The sequence below is a fragment of the Phyllostomus hastatus genome, unplaced genomic scaffold (genome assembly GCF_019186645.2).
Source record: "Phyllostomus hastatus isolate PE091 unplaced genomic scaffold, TTU_PhHast_1.1 phas_scaffold_28, whole genome shotgun sequence".
NCBI classification, from domain to species: Eukaryota; Metazoa; Chordata; class Mammalia; order Chiroptera; family Phyllostomidae; genus Phyllostomus; species Phyllostomus hastatus.
The window spans coordinates 10,445,414-10,464,645 of NW_025334022.1; the positions used below are offsets into that span (position 1 = coordinate 10,445,414).

Here is a 19,232-nt window from a genome sequence, read left to right on the forward strand (position 1 = left end):
AGGTTGAAAGAAAAATAAAAACATATTATATAATATTTCACACTTACAATGGATGGGCTACCTTGGGTTCAGGATTTACCAGAGTTTCACAATTACAATGGCTGGGCAAATTAATTTTTATACACTATGTACATTTGTCCTTGCTTATATTTGTCCAAAAACATGATTTAATAAATATTTGCAAAATGCCAAAATCAACCTTGATTAACAATTGACACTCAAGGGCATCTTATTGGAGAACACACCAAAATTAATTGATTGGAGAGAACACACAGTAGTATTCCACAAGAAATACCAGAAGAGGAGAACATTCCTTACAGCACATTTGTAATATTTCAGATTATTCACAGGGATATTTTGGTAGGGCATAGTCATCACAATGTGAAGGTGGAGAAGTTTAGTCTATAAAATGTACTCTTTGAAAGACCAGGAATAAGGATACTTCTGCAGAAATCTTGTACCCATGGCCAAGCAGATACTGTGTATGTACAGAATAGTCTGTTTCACAACTACATTTCAGATAAGAACCACTACAACTGCTGCTTTACTACTAGTATACTTCAATTATTTAGTACTTCATCTGTGATTATTGTTGTTTTACTGATTTTGAACTGCTGACATGTGCAGCAAATATTTATTTAAATTCAAACTCCAAAGATACTGAAAAAAAGTAGGAAGATGCTCACATCTTGCTATAAAGCTTATAGAAGATTGAAAGATTATTTGGGAAAAATGCAAATGTGAATTTGTTAACAAATGGAAAGCTGCATATTTTAAAATGCATTTTCAAATTTGTAAAACTTTAAAAATAGGCTAAAAAGCCATAGGGGTTATTCAAAATCATTCTGAAAGAATTAGCCTGTCTATTCATTTGCTTAAGAAATGCATGTTGTTTACCTACCTACCAGTTTGTCTACAGAGTATGTGTTTGCCTAATAAAAGTAAAAGCTGTTATTAAGAGCTATTGATTTAATCTACAGAAATTGTCCATTATGTTGAAGATGTTCTAATCATTTCAATTACACTTTTTATTAATAAATTTTCTTCTACAAACACTCTTCTAAGTTGAGTACCTCAACACTTCTATCTTGATAATTCCTGATCTTGTCAGTTACTCTAGAGTTATCCTTTTCTCATAAACATAGTTCAGAATTTTCAAATTCAATAAAAGTCTGTAAATTTTCCCTGTTTCAAATACCATATAAATGCTGACATATTCATAAATATGTGGAAAATAACTCACCTATTTAGCTTGCAATTCATTTGGTATCATAAAACCTACCCTAAAACAATAGGATTTTTTATCTTTTCAGGGAGAGATTAAAATTGTACATTGGAACAAAGTACGATACAACAAAAGCAGGTCCTTCTTGCTCCCACTATTCTGAAAATGTAAAAAATACATTGAAGTAACAAATCAATTTCTGTGCCTTTTTCTTCAAACACTTTTTCAACATCTTCATGTTATTAGGTATGCTTTATGCTAGGTATAGCAGAAATTCTTTATACTCACATAGCTGTTCTGAAGATGTTAGACTTTTCACTACCAAATATCACTGGTGAAGCTAAACTCTTTGTATGATAACAGTAACAGGGAACTCTTTCTATGAAATTCCTGGGTATCTTTCAGGGGATTATTAAGGGGTAGCTGTCCACTGAGTAATGTCAGAGGCAGGTTACAATAAGCGTGGTTGTCACCTAAGGAAGGTATTGGAAAAATGGTGGTTGGCATCATGTATTTATAATGGCTACAGCAGTGTTCCATTTGCATTGAACCTGAATGGTGGAAATTAGCAAGATCAGCTTGAGATGACTCCAGAGAGGCTAAGGTACTGGTCATGGCAATAGAGAGTATAGGCTGGAGTTCTGCAAAAAGTCCTTGTTCTGCAGAGTCCAGAACATGACACTGAGAAAGCCCTTCTTTTTCTTGATAGGCATTTCATATACTAAGTGCTTCCAAAACTTAGAATTTAATTTGCTGCTTTTGGGTCCTTTCCACTTGATCAGTGACAGAAGTTTGATGCTGCGCTTTAGTGATTCTACTTCCTGGAAATTCACCTTCTTTTTAAATTCTGTACCCTCAATCAATATCACTTTGATTTCTCCACTGATTAGCATGTTATGGAGTCTACTTTCCAATTCAAACATATTCCATTCTCTTCTGAGAATATAGTCTGAAGTTAGCACAATAGTAAGTCTTCTGCTTTGCTCAACACATCTTGTGAGATCTTCAGTGTATGCTACAAATCACAGAAAGAGAAAAAGAGTAAAACAAAGACATTTCCAGTCTTTAAAGCATTAGGTTTGCACTTTGGGATAGTAAAGATCCAGTCTTTCACTAATGTATATAATATTTTATTTTGATGTATTGCACATCCAGAAAGCAAATTTCTTTAAAAAGAAAAAATGAAAAAAAAACTTTAAAACATTAATTTTCTTTTCCCTTATCACTTATACTGTTTTGTTTGCTAATATTAAATCTGACTTCTTTGGAGCTTAGGTGTATTTCAGTTATTTTTTATTTATTTGATTATTTAATTTAAGGCAGGCTTCCAGGCTACTACTCTAAGTAAACAAGCAATCATTCAGTTGATGAAAAGAGAAATGGAACTTTTTGATGATTGAAGAGTCACGGTATTTATGTTTTTAGTTTGCTGTTACCCATAGTTTTCAACTGCTAAACAAGTAAGGTGATCTATGTATATGAACTACTTCAAAGATACTGTGATAGGGATGGTGGAAAATCTCTTCTAGAATCATAGCTTGTTTCTAAGAATACTTTCTGTTATTTGTAACCTTAGGTTTTCCATCTTGGCCTTCAAAACTGGATATAGGGAAGTGGTGTGTGTGTGCCCATGAGTTTAATTTGAACCGGCTGCTCTTTGTACAGAGGAAGAAAGAGGGGTGGAATTGGAGGTGAGGAGGAGGTATGAAATTATCAGGAATGGAGGAGGAGTTTATCAGCAGAGAAGGAAGTTTTTGTCCTACTTTGTAGACCAGTTCTGAGAGTGAGGTGAATATTTATTTATACCATGGAATAATCCTTTGGCAATCATCCTCCCCAAAGTCATATTTTCCAAAAAGGGAAACACACACATGTGCTAAGAAATGGAGCGTTGGGTACAGGTGCTGCAACAGAGAGCTGTCTTTACTAAGCAGAGCACAAGGCCTTGTCTAATGTACAGTGCAGAAGCAGTGCTTACAGAAACCATAGCAACATTTGTCACTGCAAATCTGCCCAAGATTACAGACTGCTTTCAAGTAGTCACATTCAGTATCTAGTATCTGGCCACCAAACAGCCCAGTACAAGCCATTTGAAAAGAGAAACTTATTTTACAGTTGCATATTTTACAGATAATCTCTCTTTTCCAGGGTTTATTTCCACCACTTGACAGCCATAACACTTTCACAAGGGAAAATGAGTAAACTTTCTACACACTGTACAGATAAACAAAGAACTTTTTAAGAGATACACATAGAATTGCCTGTTTTACAGTTCATTGTTACTGCTGTTTTGGTTTTTACTTACTACATTTTAGGACTTTCTCATGTGATAGTTACAATGATTTTATCTGAGGGAACACAGCAATTTCTAAGTGGGGAAAGAACCTCTTAAGAATTTTTAGCATTTTATTGTAAAGACTATGTATTCAGGGGAAAATGAGCATTAAAATCTGCAAGAAAATAAAAACAAAAGCAAAAACACCACACAAGAAGTTATGGGGATGTTATCACTCAGTAATTAGCATATAGAGAATTGGTGAAACAGAATAAAATGAAAGGTGGAAAGTTTCAAATAATGAAAAAATATTATCCCAATGTATCAACAGCTCTGACTCTTCATTTTCTTCCTTTGTTTCTGCTCCAAAAAAGAAAGAAGTTATGTGGGAAGCTTCATCATTGGAAGTTGGATCTGTAAGATACAGTAAAAGAACCTTCATGTGTCTTTTCCATTATTTTTATCACCTTTCCTCCAGATAAAACAAAACAAAACCCTAACCCAAAATCATGGGATAAGTACAGGAGTCCATGGAAATGCAATTTTACCAGGTAAATTATGAGTTAATTGTTAATTTTTTAGAAAAATTCTTTAGAAAATAATTTACCAAGTGGTTATTCTGATTAGTGTTCTTCCCTCATTAATTGAAACTTTTTATTTAATTGTTAAAAAAAATCTGTACACACCTTTGTAACATAAACTATACCTCTATAAAGTGTATCTTCACACTTCTATGAAAAACTATTTTTACATGTTGAGATGTAGTTTAATTTACTTGTTAACTATACTTTTAAAAGCCAAAGGTTTATCTATACATATATGAGGGGAGATACCAAACACTTGGAATTTATTTCTAAAAAATTGTGTATGTATTCTCACATCTTCATTTTTGTAAACATTTTTTATTGTTGTTCAAGTACAGTTGTCTCCATTTTCTCCTTACTACTCTTCCCACCCCAGCCATTCCCACCTCCCACCCCGATCCCATCCCCCTCAGTTTTGTCCATGTGTCCTTCTCACATCTTTAAACTTCAGTCATCTTTACAGTACACTCCATTTGATGCAATACTCCTACCAAGATACTTTTTCCACTGTTCTAAATAGTTTTTGAACTCATCAATTTTGATGTCTTTTAGTGCTTCTGCCATTTTTTGTTTCACCTCTTCCACACTGGCAAAACATTTCCCTTTGAGGACTTGTTTCATCCAGGGAAACAAAATAAGTCAGGGTGGGATCAGGTGAATAGGGAGGGTGGGGCATGGGGGTTATCCATTTTCTGGTTAAAAATTGCTAAACACTCAGCATTGTGTGAGCAGGTGTGCTTGTAAATCACCCATCATGAAATGGGCAAATGCATGGAAAGTGTCTTCAAAAAAATTCACTGAAGGTGAAGTCAGCCTCTCACAACAATGCCAGCTGGTACACTGATACAGATGGGTTCCTAGAACACTCACCTAGTGGGAGAAGGTTTACTAAAAGGGGCCCACACTCCAGAAGGTAATTCTGGGGTTTGGGGGGTCCCTCTTCATATCTAGCTACTTAAAAATGCAACCCAAGTGTTCACAGTAATTAGAGAAAATATCCATATACATAGTCATTAATTTTGTTGGGAACTCATGGGCTTTGGCTTTGCTATACCCCTTCTCAAATGGGGAAAGGAATGGGTTTTATTCTTCCTATTAATATGTTTCTGCTCCTTTACCTGTTTTGTCATTTCACAGCTAAAAATGCTGCGACATTTAGGGTTTTGGGGAGCTTCTTAGAGATTCATTAGACAAAAGTTGCTATTTTCCATAGAATGAAAGCCTGTCAGGAAAGATCCCACTATGTTCAGCTGTGCAGGTTGTGTATTGAAGGGAACCTTGGAGAGAGGGAATGGTCCCTGTCTCCTGCATACTACACTCATTGTGCTTATTCTGGCAAAACCTAGTGGATAGTTGAGGCAACCATCTAGATTTTTTCTGCTGAAAAACTCCTGTGGAAGAAAAAAGTTCTGAACTACCCTGGTTTACCCTATATCATATGTACTGGAATCAGGCATTCAGTACCTCAAAATTTTCACTGGGTAGACACAGCCTAAATGTCCCAAAGAAAACATGAGCCATTTGCTTGGGCCTCAAATTTTGTGTTCTACTTCACTTGGATAAAAACAAAGTGGAAATTTTCAGATGTGAAGTCTGCATTTCACTTCTAGGAATTATGATCAGTGGCTAGGCAGCAACCTCAGTCTTTGGAAGCATCTGGGGAGGTGCCTCTGGAAAAGGAGAAGACTGTGCCCTAGCTTCCTTACTCTGGCTCTCCCTATGTTTGTTCATGGTTTTTCTTTTTCTCCCCTCTCCCTTTGCTACTCTCTACCTCTCTTTCTCCTGTTTTTTTTTTTAATTTTCTTTTTCTTCCCCATCTCACTCTTGTTAGTTTATCTCTGTCTTTGCTTTTTTCCCCCACTCTTTCTTTCTGCCTTTCCCTCTTTTACTCTCCCTTTCTCTTTTTTATATCTCCCTTTGCCCCCTTCCTCCCTCCCTTCCTTACACTTTTTTCTTTCTCTTTACATTTATGAAAACAAGCAAACAAAAAAGACCTAGCCATCATGGAAAATATAAGTAAATCAACAAGAGTCTAAAGAGATACAGTTAATATTTTTCACTTGCTAATCTTTAGCCAGAGAATTATTGTTGACTTCTACAAAGCAAGTGCCCAAAATAATTTTCCCCTTACCCTGGGGTTGCATGTTTGCACCCAATGACTGAATTGGAGCCTGATATATTAGAATTATACCTTGTTTTATGGCCTGTGAACTAAGAATGATTAGTAAACTGTTTAAAGTTTTGTAAAAGGAAGAATAAAAAGAATATGGTACAACAGAGACTATATATAACCCACAAAGCCTAAACTATTTACTATATGGATCTTCACAGAGAAAGTTTTCTGTCCCTGAATTAGAGATCAATCAGGGTGTGTAGACCTGGAAAAGTTCCAAATAAACTATGAAAAAACAGGTATCAAGTTAAGATATTGCTTATCCATGGCTAGTGTAGTCTCTGACAGGCAATGGTGTTACCTATGATAAGGCTGTGGGTTTTGGAGACATTTTAGAAACCTCCAGAAACCATTTTTATAAAGCTTGTTATCATGAAGAGATAATAAAGAAACTTTTTTCCACAAAAATCAGTAAATCCATAGTATATATGAATATTTGCAGTATCTTGCTTTGACTTTTTCAGGCAAATTTAGCAACTGAGTAGCAGGAATCTCTTTTTGAGCCTTAATGACCCTTAAAAAACTCTATTTTCTACATAAAAATATAAAATATCCCCTAAATTAAAGGTCACTATATTTGTGAAAGTTTTAAAGTAGCTTATAATGACAGAATAAACTAAAGAACCCTCTGCTTTTCTAGACAAGGCTGTGAAACTATACCAGATTATCAGACATGAAACAAACCCAATTACAATTAATCTATTTGTGATTTTCACAATTTGGCAAAGAAAGATTTGATAGTGGTGCTTATGTTGGCACACATCCATTTTTCACATTATAAGTGCGCCTGCAAAGAATCTTTTCCTTTTGACAGAAAGTTAGAAAAATATTCTAGAAGAAAATGCATTGTACCTAGGCCCGCCTTGGGATATGTCATGGCAGTAGCACCATTATTTGTAGGAAACAAAAAAAAAGTAATTACCTCAAACCATATTAAAGGCAAATCAAATTCAATCACTTTCACGGGTACTTGTAAAAAATTCCAGTGCATTTAGAAATGCAGAATTAGAGATATAAAACTTACTTGAAAATAGGACACACATTAACAAAGCAAAAAAATACACTGGAGAAAGAAATCAAGCAACAAAATTGAAGCAGTAATAATGGTAGCCCCAATAAATTTTTCTAAAGGGATGTATATACACTTTTCCAAAAGAACTCAATACTTCACTAAATTTCAGGCTCTCAATTTGCTGCAGATTTAGGTAGAAAGACAAGGGAGAAAAACATTCCATATTCATGAATTTCATGTGGACTTGCTACTGCATACTAACCATATGTTGTCAAACCATAAATTAACTATAATATAGCAAACTAATCAATTAGCAACTTGTAAATTATATTTTGTGTAGACACTTCCACTTATGTCAAGGTGATTATTAGGGGCAAGGGGCAATTAGCATATTTTAAAAAGTTTAAAAAAAACAAACAGCTTATAGTCAAAGGTATAATTTATTACTTTGCCAGGTTCATCTAATAGTAGTTCTATATGATTATGCCTGCAGTTCTGTATATCCACTATCAGTTAAACAGACAAATCACTAGGGCAAGACAGGATGCATCAAAACGGATAATAATCCATTAACTTTTAACATTAGCTAATTGATATCCATCAATGATGATACTTATAAAAATCTATGGTTTAATATACCAAGACTTAAAAACAAGAGTTTCTGTCAGTGATTGAAATGGTTCCTTTCCTATAACTGGTGTGAAACCAGCAAAAAATAATATAGGTCTTCCAAGTATCAAAGAAAAATGTACAACTCAGCACTATATATTTGGAAAAAATATTAGCCCTCTCATATAACTAGAGGCTTACAGTGGGGTACTTTATAATGTGGTCTTACTGAAAATAATGTCTGCATTTTAAATAATGATGCTTAATATTAAACTACTGAAAGGGTTATACATATTGACAACCTGACTCTTTGTTTTGGGTGTGGTTGCTAAAGCTTTGAGATGTTGATTCTGCCTCTAGCAGATGTAAGATTCCATCTCTGTCTGCCACAGAGACTGAAGCAACAAAATTTTTATTTGGCTAGGTGTGTGGTTGGGGGAGGAGGTGTATTTCTAAACAGTGTGTGATATTACCCTACCAAAACCTTCTATGTTCCCACCCTCTCCATGTCCTTGGCTTGATAATTCATACATAGTTTGCTAGGATAAATTTTTTTGGTGGGAGTTAAATTTTTGAATAATAGGTTAATAAACAGTTAACATGGATTTGCCGAGACCTTGTGACTGTAGGGAACTATATTTATTTAGTGTTGACTTTGGAGGCTACATTTCTGAAAGTGGATCCTTTACTTTTACTATTGCATTTAAGCTGTGGGTGGGCAGGAGAGCATGGTAGTGGACAGAATCTACTCTGAAATGTTTTTCACTTCTTTAACTTCTTTCCCTTCTTTCTTTACCTCCTAGCCAAGAGTAGAGGTAGGTAATGGAACATATCTGGAGAATATTGAAAGAAAGATAATGTTGAAAATAGTGAAGACAATCTGCAAATGGCCATTCCCCTCTTGTTTTCTCAATTAACCTCATACCCTAGAAACTTATAGATATAGTAAATCCAATCAGTACAATCTTAGTAAATATGAGCAATTTGCCCCTTATATAGTCTTTTCTGTGGCTCCTTCAGTACTTAAGACAATTTTATCCTGGTCTCCTACTCTTTATTTTTCAAAGGTGCCTGTTCTTTGTGCTTCCCAAACAGTATGTTTACTGATTTAAATTCTACACAATGGATTCTTTCTTTACTTCAGATGTTGATGACACACCTTAGTCCATTGACTTCAGTGTATTCCTGGCTTCAGTGTACAATGAAGTAGTTTCTTCTTTCTTGACTCTGACAGAAAGGGAATGGTGGACATATCTAAATTTATTCTATGTGAGTAATTGCACAAAATGTGTTAAATTGCCATGATTTTTCATGTCACCTTTGCCTCACACTTTTTAGATCTCAGACATCAAATTGCTCGGAAAATTATTTTAGCACTCCACAAGGACAATTTACTTGAATGATGTCCAATATGTCAAGCTATTAGAGGAACTATTGTCAATGAGCACTACAGATCCATGTCCAAAAAAGTTTTCTGCATGCCTCATTTCAGAAGTGACTAGGCATCATCTGACCCCAGATGTAATCTCCAGTCATTTCTTATTTCATTATCATCACAATGACATGGCTAGTACAAAGTATTAAAGAAGTGAAGATTAGACTAATCAGGGAAGTCTAGCAAATTCAAGAATTTAATTAGAGATTATATGTATTTTCCTTAAATTACTACAGAGGCCCTAAGATACCTGAGTGAAAGAAACTCATAGAAAAATTAAGCATGAAAACAAATGGAAAGCCAATTTGATACCAGAGGCTGAATTCATAAATATAATTTCAACAGACATTGCTGATCAACCATATGCATGAAAATATTTATATTTTACTAGTATCTTTCTCAGATGCAATGATTAGTGAATAACTCACATAGAGCTCCCCATAGTATTCCTACAAATAAAAGGGGGAATTGAGGTTAAAACTTTTAAAGGGTTGTTCTAACTACTCAAAGCCCAGTTAGACATTGTTAGATATTTCTAAATCATCAGTCAGAACTGGATCAATTTAAAGTTGTTAATAGACTTCAGGCCAAGATGGAGCTATAGGTAGGTACCCTTTGCTACCTCACAAAACCAAAAGGACAACAACCAATTTAAAAACAAAAAACAACCAGAACTGCTAGAAAATTGAACTGTATGGAAGTCCAACAACCAAGGAGTTAAAGAATAAACATTCTTCCAGACCAGTAGGAGTAGCAGAGACAGGCACATGGGGCAGAAAGGACGCATAGCAAGGCTGTGGCTGGTGGACCCATTGGTCCCACATTTATGTGCAAATAAACTGGGAGGAACAACTGGGCAATGAGACAGACAGTGCAACCCAGGATTCCAGTAGAGGGAAATAAAGCCTCAAAACCTCTAGCTGTAAAAACCTCTGTGGGTTGTGGCAGCAGGAGAAACTCCCAGTCTCACAGGAAAGTCTTTTGGAGGCACCCAGGGGGCCCTAGAATGTACACAAACCCACCAGCCCAGGAATCAACACCAGAAGAGCCCAATTCACTTGTGGGTACCAGGGGAAGTGACTGAAAGCAGGACAAAAGCCCAGCAAGCAGCATTGTACTCTCTCTGAACCCTCCCCCACATTCAGCTCCACAACACAGTTAAGTGGGTTGCCATACCCTGGCTAATACCTAAGGCTCTGCCCCTTACAACATAACAGGTGTGTTGAGACAAAGAAATATGTCTCTAATGAAAGAAAACATCAAGACTCTAAGAAGAGAATTAAGCAATGAGGATATAAGTAACCTTTCAGATGCAGAGTTCAAAACACTGGTAATCAAGATGTTCACAGAAATGACTGAGTACGGCCACAAAATAAAGGAATAAGCAAAGGCTATATAAAGTGAAATGAAGAAAATTATACAGGGAATCAGCAATGAAGGGAAGGAAACTGGGACACAAATCAACAATTAGGGACAGAAAGAAGGGAAAAACTCAACTGGAACAAAATGAAGAAACAATAATTCAAAAAAATGAGGAGAGGCTGAGGAACCTCTGGGACAACTTGAAATGTTCCAACATCCAAATCATAAAAGTCCCAGAAGGAGAAGAGGAAGAGTAAGAAATTGAAAACTTATTTGAAAAAACAATAAAGGAAACTTCCCCAATCTGGCAAAGGAAATAGATGTGTGAGTCCAGGAAGCTCAGAGAGCCCCAGAGAAGTTGGACCCAAGGAAAAATACACCAAGACACATCATAATTAAATTACCCAAGATGAAAGAGAAGGAGAGAATCTTAAAAGAAGCAAAAGAAAAAGGAGACAGTTACCTACAAAGGAGTTCCCATTAGACTTTCAGCTGATTTCTCAAAAGAAACCTTATAGACAAGAAGGGGCTTGAAAGAAGTATTCAAAGTCATGAAAAAGCAAGGACTTACATCCAAAATTACTCTATCCAACAAAGCTATAATTTAGAAAGGAAGGGCAGATAAAGTGCTTCCTAGATAAAATCAAGTTCAAGAAGTTCATCGTAACCAAGCCCTTATTAAATGAAATGTCAAAGGGACTTATTTAAGAAAAAGATCAAAACTATGAACAGTAAAATGACAACAAACTCACAACTATCAACAACTGAACCTAAAAACAAAAGCAAACTAAGCAAAGAACTAGCAGAGGAACAGAATCACAGAAATGGCAATTACATGGAGAGTTATCTGTGGGGAGGGCGAGGAGGAGGGGGAGAATGGGGGAAATGGTACAAGAAATAAGAATCATAATTGGTAGGTACAAAATGGACAGGGATTTGTTAAGAATAGCATAGGAAATGTAGATCACAAAGAACTTATATGTACAACACATGAACATAAACTAAGGTGGGTAATGCTGGATGGATGGGGGTGCAGGGCAGAGGTGCATAAAGGGGAGAAAAAATGGGACAATTGTAATAGTATAATCAATAAAATATATTTAAAATTAAATTGTTAATAAATATTGCATATATATGCAGTATATATAAATGAAATTGTTATTAAATACTGCATTTATTTATTTATTTATTTATTTATTTATTTCATTTCTTTTTTTCTAAAGGCAAACAAAACATATAGGTTTGGGATATTTCTGCTCTAAGTCTTAGAATGCTATTCTCTCCATCTGATCAATAGCCTTCAACCCAACTTAATAAATTTTCGTATTTTTTAAATCTCTGCAGAAACACTGAGATAAAATGGGCTCAAGGGCCAAATGGTACTCATCCAAAAATGTCCCCAATCTCAGGATTTCAGTCACACAGCTGGGTTCCATTGGTCACATGACAGATTCAGAGCACATCTGTTCATTCCTCAAGGATCCACTAAGCCCCATGAGCACAATGTGTTCTGTGTATAGTACTTTACACCACAAAACTCAGCAGCTGCAGGGGTGAGAAAATTTCTGCTTCTCAAGTTTTTGTCTCTAGATAGTTTTGAGTAGGTTTTTTTTTCTTTTAAATCTGGTTTTCTTTTGGTTGTTTGTCATTTCTGACATTAAGATGCCTGTTCACAACAAAGTTCCTTTTGCTATTCTCAGGGCACATGTTTCTAGCCTGGGAAAAAACAGACCAAATTTATACTGGAAGGTAGGAATTCTTGCCACATTCAGGCACCATACCCGAGAAAACATAAGAAAGATCCTGGCCACAGGTCCAAAAATGGAAATGTAGGTCACTGCTATGGAAATAATATCCATATTTGAAGACTTTTAATTTTAGCATTAAGAGAAAATATTTATGTCAAATCTCCCCATCTCTGCTGGTTCATGATGTCCAAAGGACACTTCCCTAGTAGGCTATATGAGAAGGGTTCAGACATGTTGACCTCACAATGGAAAGTGTCATGACCATACTGAAGTTTTTTAAGAACTCTTAGGAGAAGGAGGGAGAGAGAGAAAGATGAGGTGGGAGAGAGGGAGGGATGTGGAGAGAGATTCATTCCCACTCATGTACTTTTAAACTGTATGCATTGGAAAGTTTTATGTGTTAATAATATTGAGTTGGAATACCATGAGAGTGGTGCAATAAAAAACTGAAGATACATCAAACTGAAGGTGTTAAATATGAATGGGTTTATGTCACAGACTTCATTGATTTGATAAATAGAAAACTATTGTTGTAAATCAAGAACATTATGAAGTCTGCTTCTATATGTCCTCAAAGTCCTCATTGCTAGTTTTTGGAGGAACAAGTAGTCTTGGGACAACATATTTTAAATGAGATGTGAGGGACAAACATAACTTATAATATTGTAACTAGGTCTCCCTTTTCTGCAGGAATGTTTCTATATTTATATAGCAAAATTTGTTAAATCTGTAGTGATGGCTACAAATACTGACTACAGAAGCTTCATTAATAACATACATATCCCAAGTCCAAAATGTTCTACTCTTTCATTCATGTATAAATCAAGTATATTATTCATATGGCTCATCGACTTCCTAAGTGTGTGCTAAAAATACTGAGGAAAAATTCATTAATTATGACATGGTAACTGCTCTGCCAGCTCTGAAATGTTGATGGAAAAGAAAAATTGTCAAAGGACCTTTTTATGATTTTTTGCAGGTTATACTCATAAATCAGAATTAAGAGAACATGAATTACCTTGTTCAGGAAGGAAGGATCAAAGTCAAACAGCCTCCAGTGGTTGCAACTAAAAATCGCATAGTTGTGTCAATTGAGTCTTTCTTCCTGTGCACCTTTGGGTATCCAGGATCCAACTCTCTGCTCTGTATGATAGTTGTATAATCTCAAAAAAATTAAAGTGATTGTTATGAATTGTAAAATATCTTCCCATTATGATAACATCTCCATGGGTGTTTTTATGCTAAGTTCTTTAAATTCCAAGGTATAGTAGGTGACAACCCCTATCATCTATGCGGTGTGTTGTAGTCCGCAGCTATTGCAGTTTTGAGCTAGAAAATACAACTTCTACTAGCCTTATACTCTATGATCAAGAAAGATGTTCAGACCTGTCTATAATGCAGCAAAATAACTAATTAATTTCAATGAAGTAATCCAAATAAGTAGCTGACTCAATGAGGTATAAAACATTTTACCACATATTTGGCTAAATTAACATAGCAGGTTGATTCAATTCACTTGTCAAGTCATCGAACTGGACTATCTGTGAGCACTAGCAGGACACAATTTTGAGATGCATCCTTCTCCCCCTAATTCTCTCTAGGTCTCATTCTCACCCATGTACAAATAGCTGCTTATTTACACAATGAGCAAGTGTCATCTACTGAGTCTCAGGTAAAGTGGATCTCCTGTTTTCCATATTGTTCCTGTTTCCATTTCTAATGTGTATAATGGTGAATCATTTTTTTCTAGTTCAGAATAAAGATGATGTTGAAATATTCAGACTTAAAGACTGCTATTTTTATTCACTTGGTAAGGTTGATAAAGACTGGTTATTTGTGGGGCTAACAATTTTGTAATGCAAGAAAGTGGAAAGACCAGTACCACACTGAGATTTGCTGAAGATGACTAGTCTGACATTGAATATAAATTCTACTTTGGTAATGATGTTAGTTTAATACCATTTAAGCTATTATCACTGTAAATGTAGATTTTACAGAATTTCTACATTTAACAAGATGTTTTGGGGAACAATACAAAACATACATATTAATATAATGAGTAAGGCCAAAAATAGTAAAGAAGTCTTTTAATTTTTATTAATGATTAATTAACATCTTGTAGCTATTTTTGCAAATATTTGAAAAAATAAAAGTAATATACTCATTAGCTTGTTTTAAGGATTAACACTGTCTCTATTATTTAATCACATTTTTTCCTTTCGGTAGAAATTTTCTTTGAAACTTTCATATTCACTTTGTTTAAGAAAATGTCTTTCACAAACAATTGACTAATGAAGCTCTGTCAATTGGAAGTGATATATGTAGGCATCTGTACATAAAAATGGAGCATAGCCATAGAGACAGAAAAGAGCTTAGAGATCATGAGAGAATGAGGCTTGGAAAAATGGAAAGTACTCTGAACTGTATGGGACTTCCTTTTACAATAATGAAAATGTTCAAGAACTTGATAGCTGATAGTGGTACAACATTATCCAGATTCCAAAGCCACTGAATTGTATAGTTTATCATATTAATTTTTATATTATGTATAGTTCCCTCAATTTTTACGATGTCATGAATCTGTTCTTTCTGGTTAAAATATAACATAATCAGGTTTCCAAATATACAAAAAAAGAAAGTATCTTTCACATACTGTCATGTAAAAATCTATGCTGTACATCTGAAAGTAATACAAAAAATATTGAATATAAACTAATTGAAAACTAAATAAAAAACAAATAACTTAAACTTTTACTTATTTTATTCTCATTATCTCCTCCTGTTTTAAGACAACACTGTTCAAACAAAATCAACAAGCATCTATGAAGCATCCAATTACTCTGCTTAGATGAAGACAGGGGTATGAAAATAAATGAGATAGAATTCCTGCCCTCATGAAGCTTACAATCTTGCTGCCATAACTAGGTGGGAATGTACATAAAATAATACAAAATAGCAAAAGAGTACAAAATTTATGGTCAAACAAGTAATTATAATCTATAGGGCTAGAGAAATTATTACAGGCTTTTCATAGAGGCAGTTGTATGGAGAAGGTTAAGTAGGATTTATAAAGGTATAAAAAACTAACATGAACAAAAGCATTACAGGAACACACAATGTATATAAAAGGTACAATTTAGAGTAGAAGGAGTAAGTAGAATAAATGGTAGGAAATAATTTTAGAAGATAAATATAGGTTGACACCAGGCTGTAGAAATGTTTACCTAAGAGTTATAAATTTTATCCTATAGGAAATGGTGAATAATTTAATGATGTTGAATAGAGAGAGAAGTGATGTGATCAAGGAGGTATACATATTAGTAGGACCAGATGGATGAGAGAAAAAACAGGGAAGGTAGAGACTAATCAACATTTCAGAAATCAGGTAATTAGTGCCTATACTAGAATGGTAGAAGTGAGAATGAAAAAAATGCAATGGACACTGGAATTGGGAGAGAGATACAGAAGAATAAAAAATGACTCTGAGGTATCATCGTGTTCATTGGGGCTTGATCAATGTAGACATGGTATGTGAAGTCATGAAAATGAAGAAAATTGCAAAAAGAAAGAAGCAAAGGACTATGGGAAGAAGTTTGGGAATTCTTTCATTTGTGGTGCAGGAAAGTAATGGAGCAGTAAATACTGTTTTCTTTATTCTTTGCATGTGTAAATGTGCATATTCACATGCACACAAATATACATGACACATATACAGTGTGAGAAAAGTGTGCATATTCACATGCACACAAATATACATGACACATATACAGTGTGAGATGGACAATCCAAACTCAGTTGTTTCAATTTATCTATTAGTTTAGTGACCACTGTGGACTGCTGATAATCTGAATAAATGTAATTGAAGAATAGCATGATTTAATGAAGTGAGAACCAGAATCAAGGAGATCTACATTCTAATTCCAGCTTTACCACTTGCCAGCTGTGTGATCTAGGTATTCTTTGAGTCCTTATTTCCTCATTCATAGGAGGATAGTACCTGCTCTCTCTCTCTCTCTCTACATAGGGTTATTGTAAAGATGAAATAAAGTGATGCCTGTGAAAAAATATTTATATACTGTGAAGTACTGAAAATATAACCTTTTAATTTGTTATTGTATGTGTATAAATGACCATATTCTGATTTGTGGTCGCATTTCAGCTTCCCCCTCTCAAGGATATTAATATAAACCCACATGCAAATTAATTCTAGCACTTTTATTTTCCTTTAGTGGCATTTTAAGCTTTTTGACAGCAGGGTCCATATCTTAGGCTTTTCTGAACTGCCTTTACACTTTACCCTATACAGCACTCTGAACATTAACAGGAACTAAGTATATATTTTTACTTGAACCTGATTTTTTTCTAAAAGCGAAAATACAGCTTTCAATATGTAAAATAATTTAAAAGTAGCATTCAAGCCCACATGATCCAGAATTTCTTAAAAATAATTTAAATACACACTGAAAGTGCAGTTCCCAGTGGCCTCACATATCTTTTTAAATGTTTTTTTTCTATAAATCTGAAAATGAGTGACAAGACATAAATTCAGTTACTAGGGACAATGATTGTAGGTATATGTAGAAGCCCAATGAGAAAAGACCAGCTTTGTAATTGAAATGCATTGAAAAGACTTTAACTGACTTATACAAATTATTTTTAAAGGAATATATTTTCTCAGAACACAAAGGCAATAGAATAAAAGCACCATTAAGGCACAATTTCAAAACCATACCTGAAATATAAGTGAGTGCCTTTCAAAAAATGTGGATGATAAAATGTGAGAACACAGGCATTGGGGAGAATTTTTAATTTAGTAAAATCTGTGAGAAACAACTATCTAAATACTTGTCTCTAATATTTGAAACTTCCATATTAGTTCCTAAAAGAAATCAAACATTTAAAATACAAAACATGAAAGTACTTACTTCCACTTGGAATCAGGTCTCTTTCTGGAATGAAGAGTTGATATATCCATAATGTTTTTCTAGGACACCTGGCAGTATTTTAATAGCAAACTGCTCTTCTTCAGGATCGTCACAGTCTAAAGTATCTTGGTCCACTTTTATGTAAGAGAGATAAGCATCATATTCCTTGTTGTCTTAAATATAAAGAAGAACAAAAAGATTGCACATATTAGCAGGTTCTCTTAAAGTACTAAAAATCTATAACCACTAACAGACTGGAATAAGCACTATAATCAGTGACTGTTGTTAATAATTGGAAAAAATAAGTCATCTGTCATGTTATAAGAAATCTAGTACATTTTAACATAATTTAATCATATTATATGACATGAAACTTTTATGTAATGGGCCACAGTCAAATAGAATAATAGAATTATTACTTGTGACTCTTTGGGACTATATATACTTGTGATATTCAGTGATGTCTGAATAATTAGGTCAGTGTATTTGAATGCAGGATTAAACAGACCAAAGGCATGGATTTGAAGTTTTTTCTGTGCCAGTGGCTTGGATTTGTTACTTGGTCACAGACTACACCTTGTTTGCACAAATATGTGCAAGAGATCCAAGAGTGGCTGGGCCCTGGAGTGTGGAAGATGGTAATAATCCAGCCTCAGCCCTAGAGACACTAATCACAGCACATGCCATATTTCTAGTTGGTTAGTGTTATCATCTTCATATACAAAAAGCACTTCATTACCAAATATTAGAGACAGCAGCTGGGTTTTATACAAGTGCATTCCCTATTATTCTTGTTCAATCCATGGCCAACTAATTTGACACAAACTTCAAAAAGAAGGCTTTGTTTCAAAATATGCATCTTTCCAGTATTGACAAATTAGGTTTTTCTCTTCACATATTTAGTCAGAGAGATAACTGTGCCTTGAGAATGTGTATTCTTCCTCCTTTGCTATATTGGCCTAGAGCCAACCTCTCCACATATATTTTTCTTGAAAAAATATTAATGAATACAATATTACTCAAGGTATTAGCCCCCACTGGTTTTAGAATAGTTATAGTGCTTTTCAAAAGCCCCTTACTTAAGAAAAAATTATTTTAAAATTTACCATAGTGAGCATAGACTCATATGGAATTAATAGTATTTATTAAACCCATATACTTGCAAATACTAATTTTAAAAGACAGGCAAACATTTCAAGATTTATTTCTAAAACACATCAATATTTTTCCATTAAAACAGATCTAGAATATAGTTAAAACATGACCAAAAGGTATTTTACATAATGAAGCAGCCACTCACTTACCTATACTATTAATGATTTGGTTCTACCTACTGAAGGAGGAAAAAAGGGTAAGCATATAAAGATACATAAAAACCCTATGATATGAATAGGCAGGACCCTTTGACTATCTAGAGATATAAGAGGCAGGACTATGTTGTTGTAATTCTAGGAAGATTCCAACCTTCACCACCCTCACATGAAAGGAACTCTGGTTATTTATGTTAAGATGGTACCTGAAGCCAGGAGTTTTGCATGTCCTCTGGCTGGAAATGGCTTCCACAAACCTTGGTTGAGTTACTTGATTGCCTAGAAGCACATGCACATGAAGGGCTCCTCTGGATAGGTGAGATAATTTGGCTTGCAAATGGGGCACATTCCACTGTTATACATTAAAAAAAAAAAAACACTTGGAAGAGAGAATGTTCATATGCATAGCCAATGCAAGAACCTCCCAGTAATCCTAGCACCTCTGCTCCTGTTCCAGTCAAGCTTAGGATGCATCTGCTGGCACTTGACTTTCTTGAGCTATAATTCTTCACCTGGGACTTACAATTTGTGATGATAAACAGCTGGAAGAATAAAATAGTCCAAAGGACACACA

The 19,232-nt window shown here is 34.7% G+C and overlaps 1 protein-coding gene across 1 annotated transcript in view; it reads right to left on the bottom strand.

Moving 5' to 3' along the window:
• Window positions 1-1,543: 1,543 nt before the first annotated feature.
• The window catches only part of IL1RAPL2 (interleukin 1 receptor accessory protein like 2), a 74,038-nt gene continuing 56,349 nt past the window's right edge, over window positions 1,544-19,232 (bottom strand). Inside the window, 4 exon segments of the mRNA XM_045817463.1 lie at window positions 1,544-1,917; window positions 1,920-2,240; window positions 17,349-17,391; window positions 17,394-17,521. Coding sequence (XP_045673419.1) covers window positions 1,544-1,917; window positions 1,920-2,240; window positions 17,349-17,391; window positions 17,394-17,521 — 866 coding nt within the window.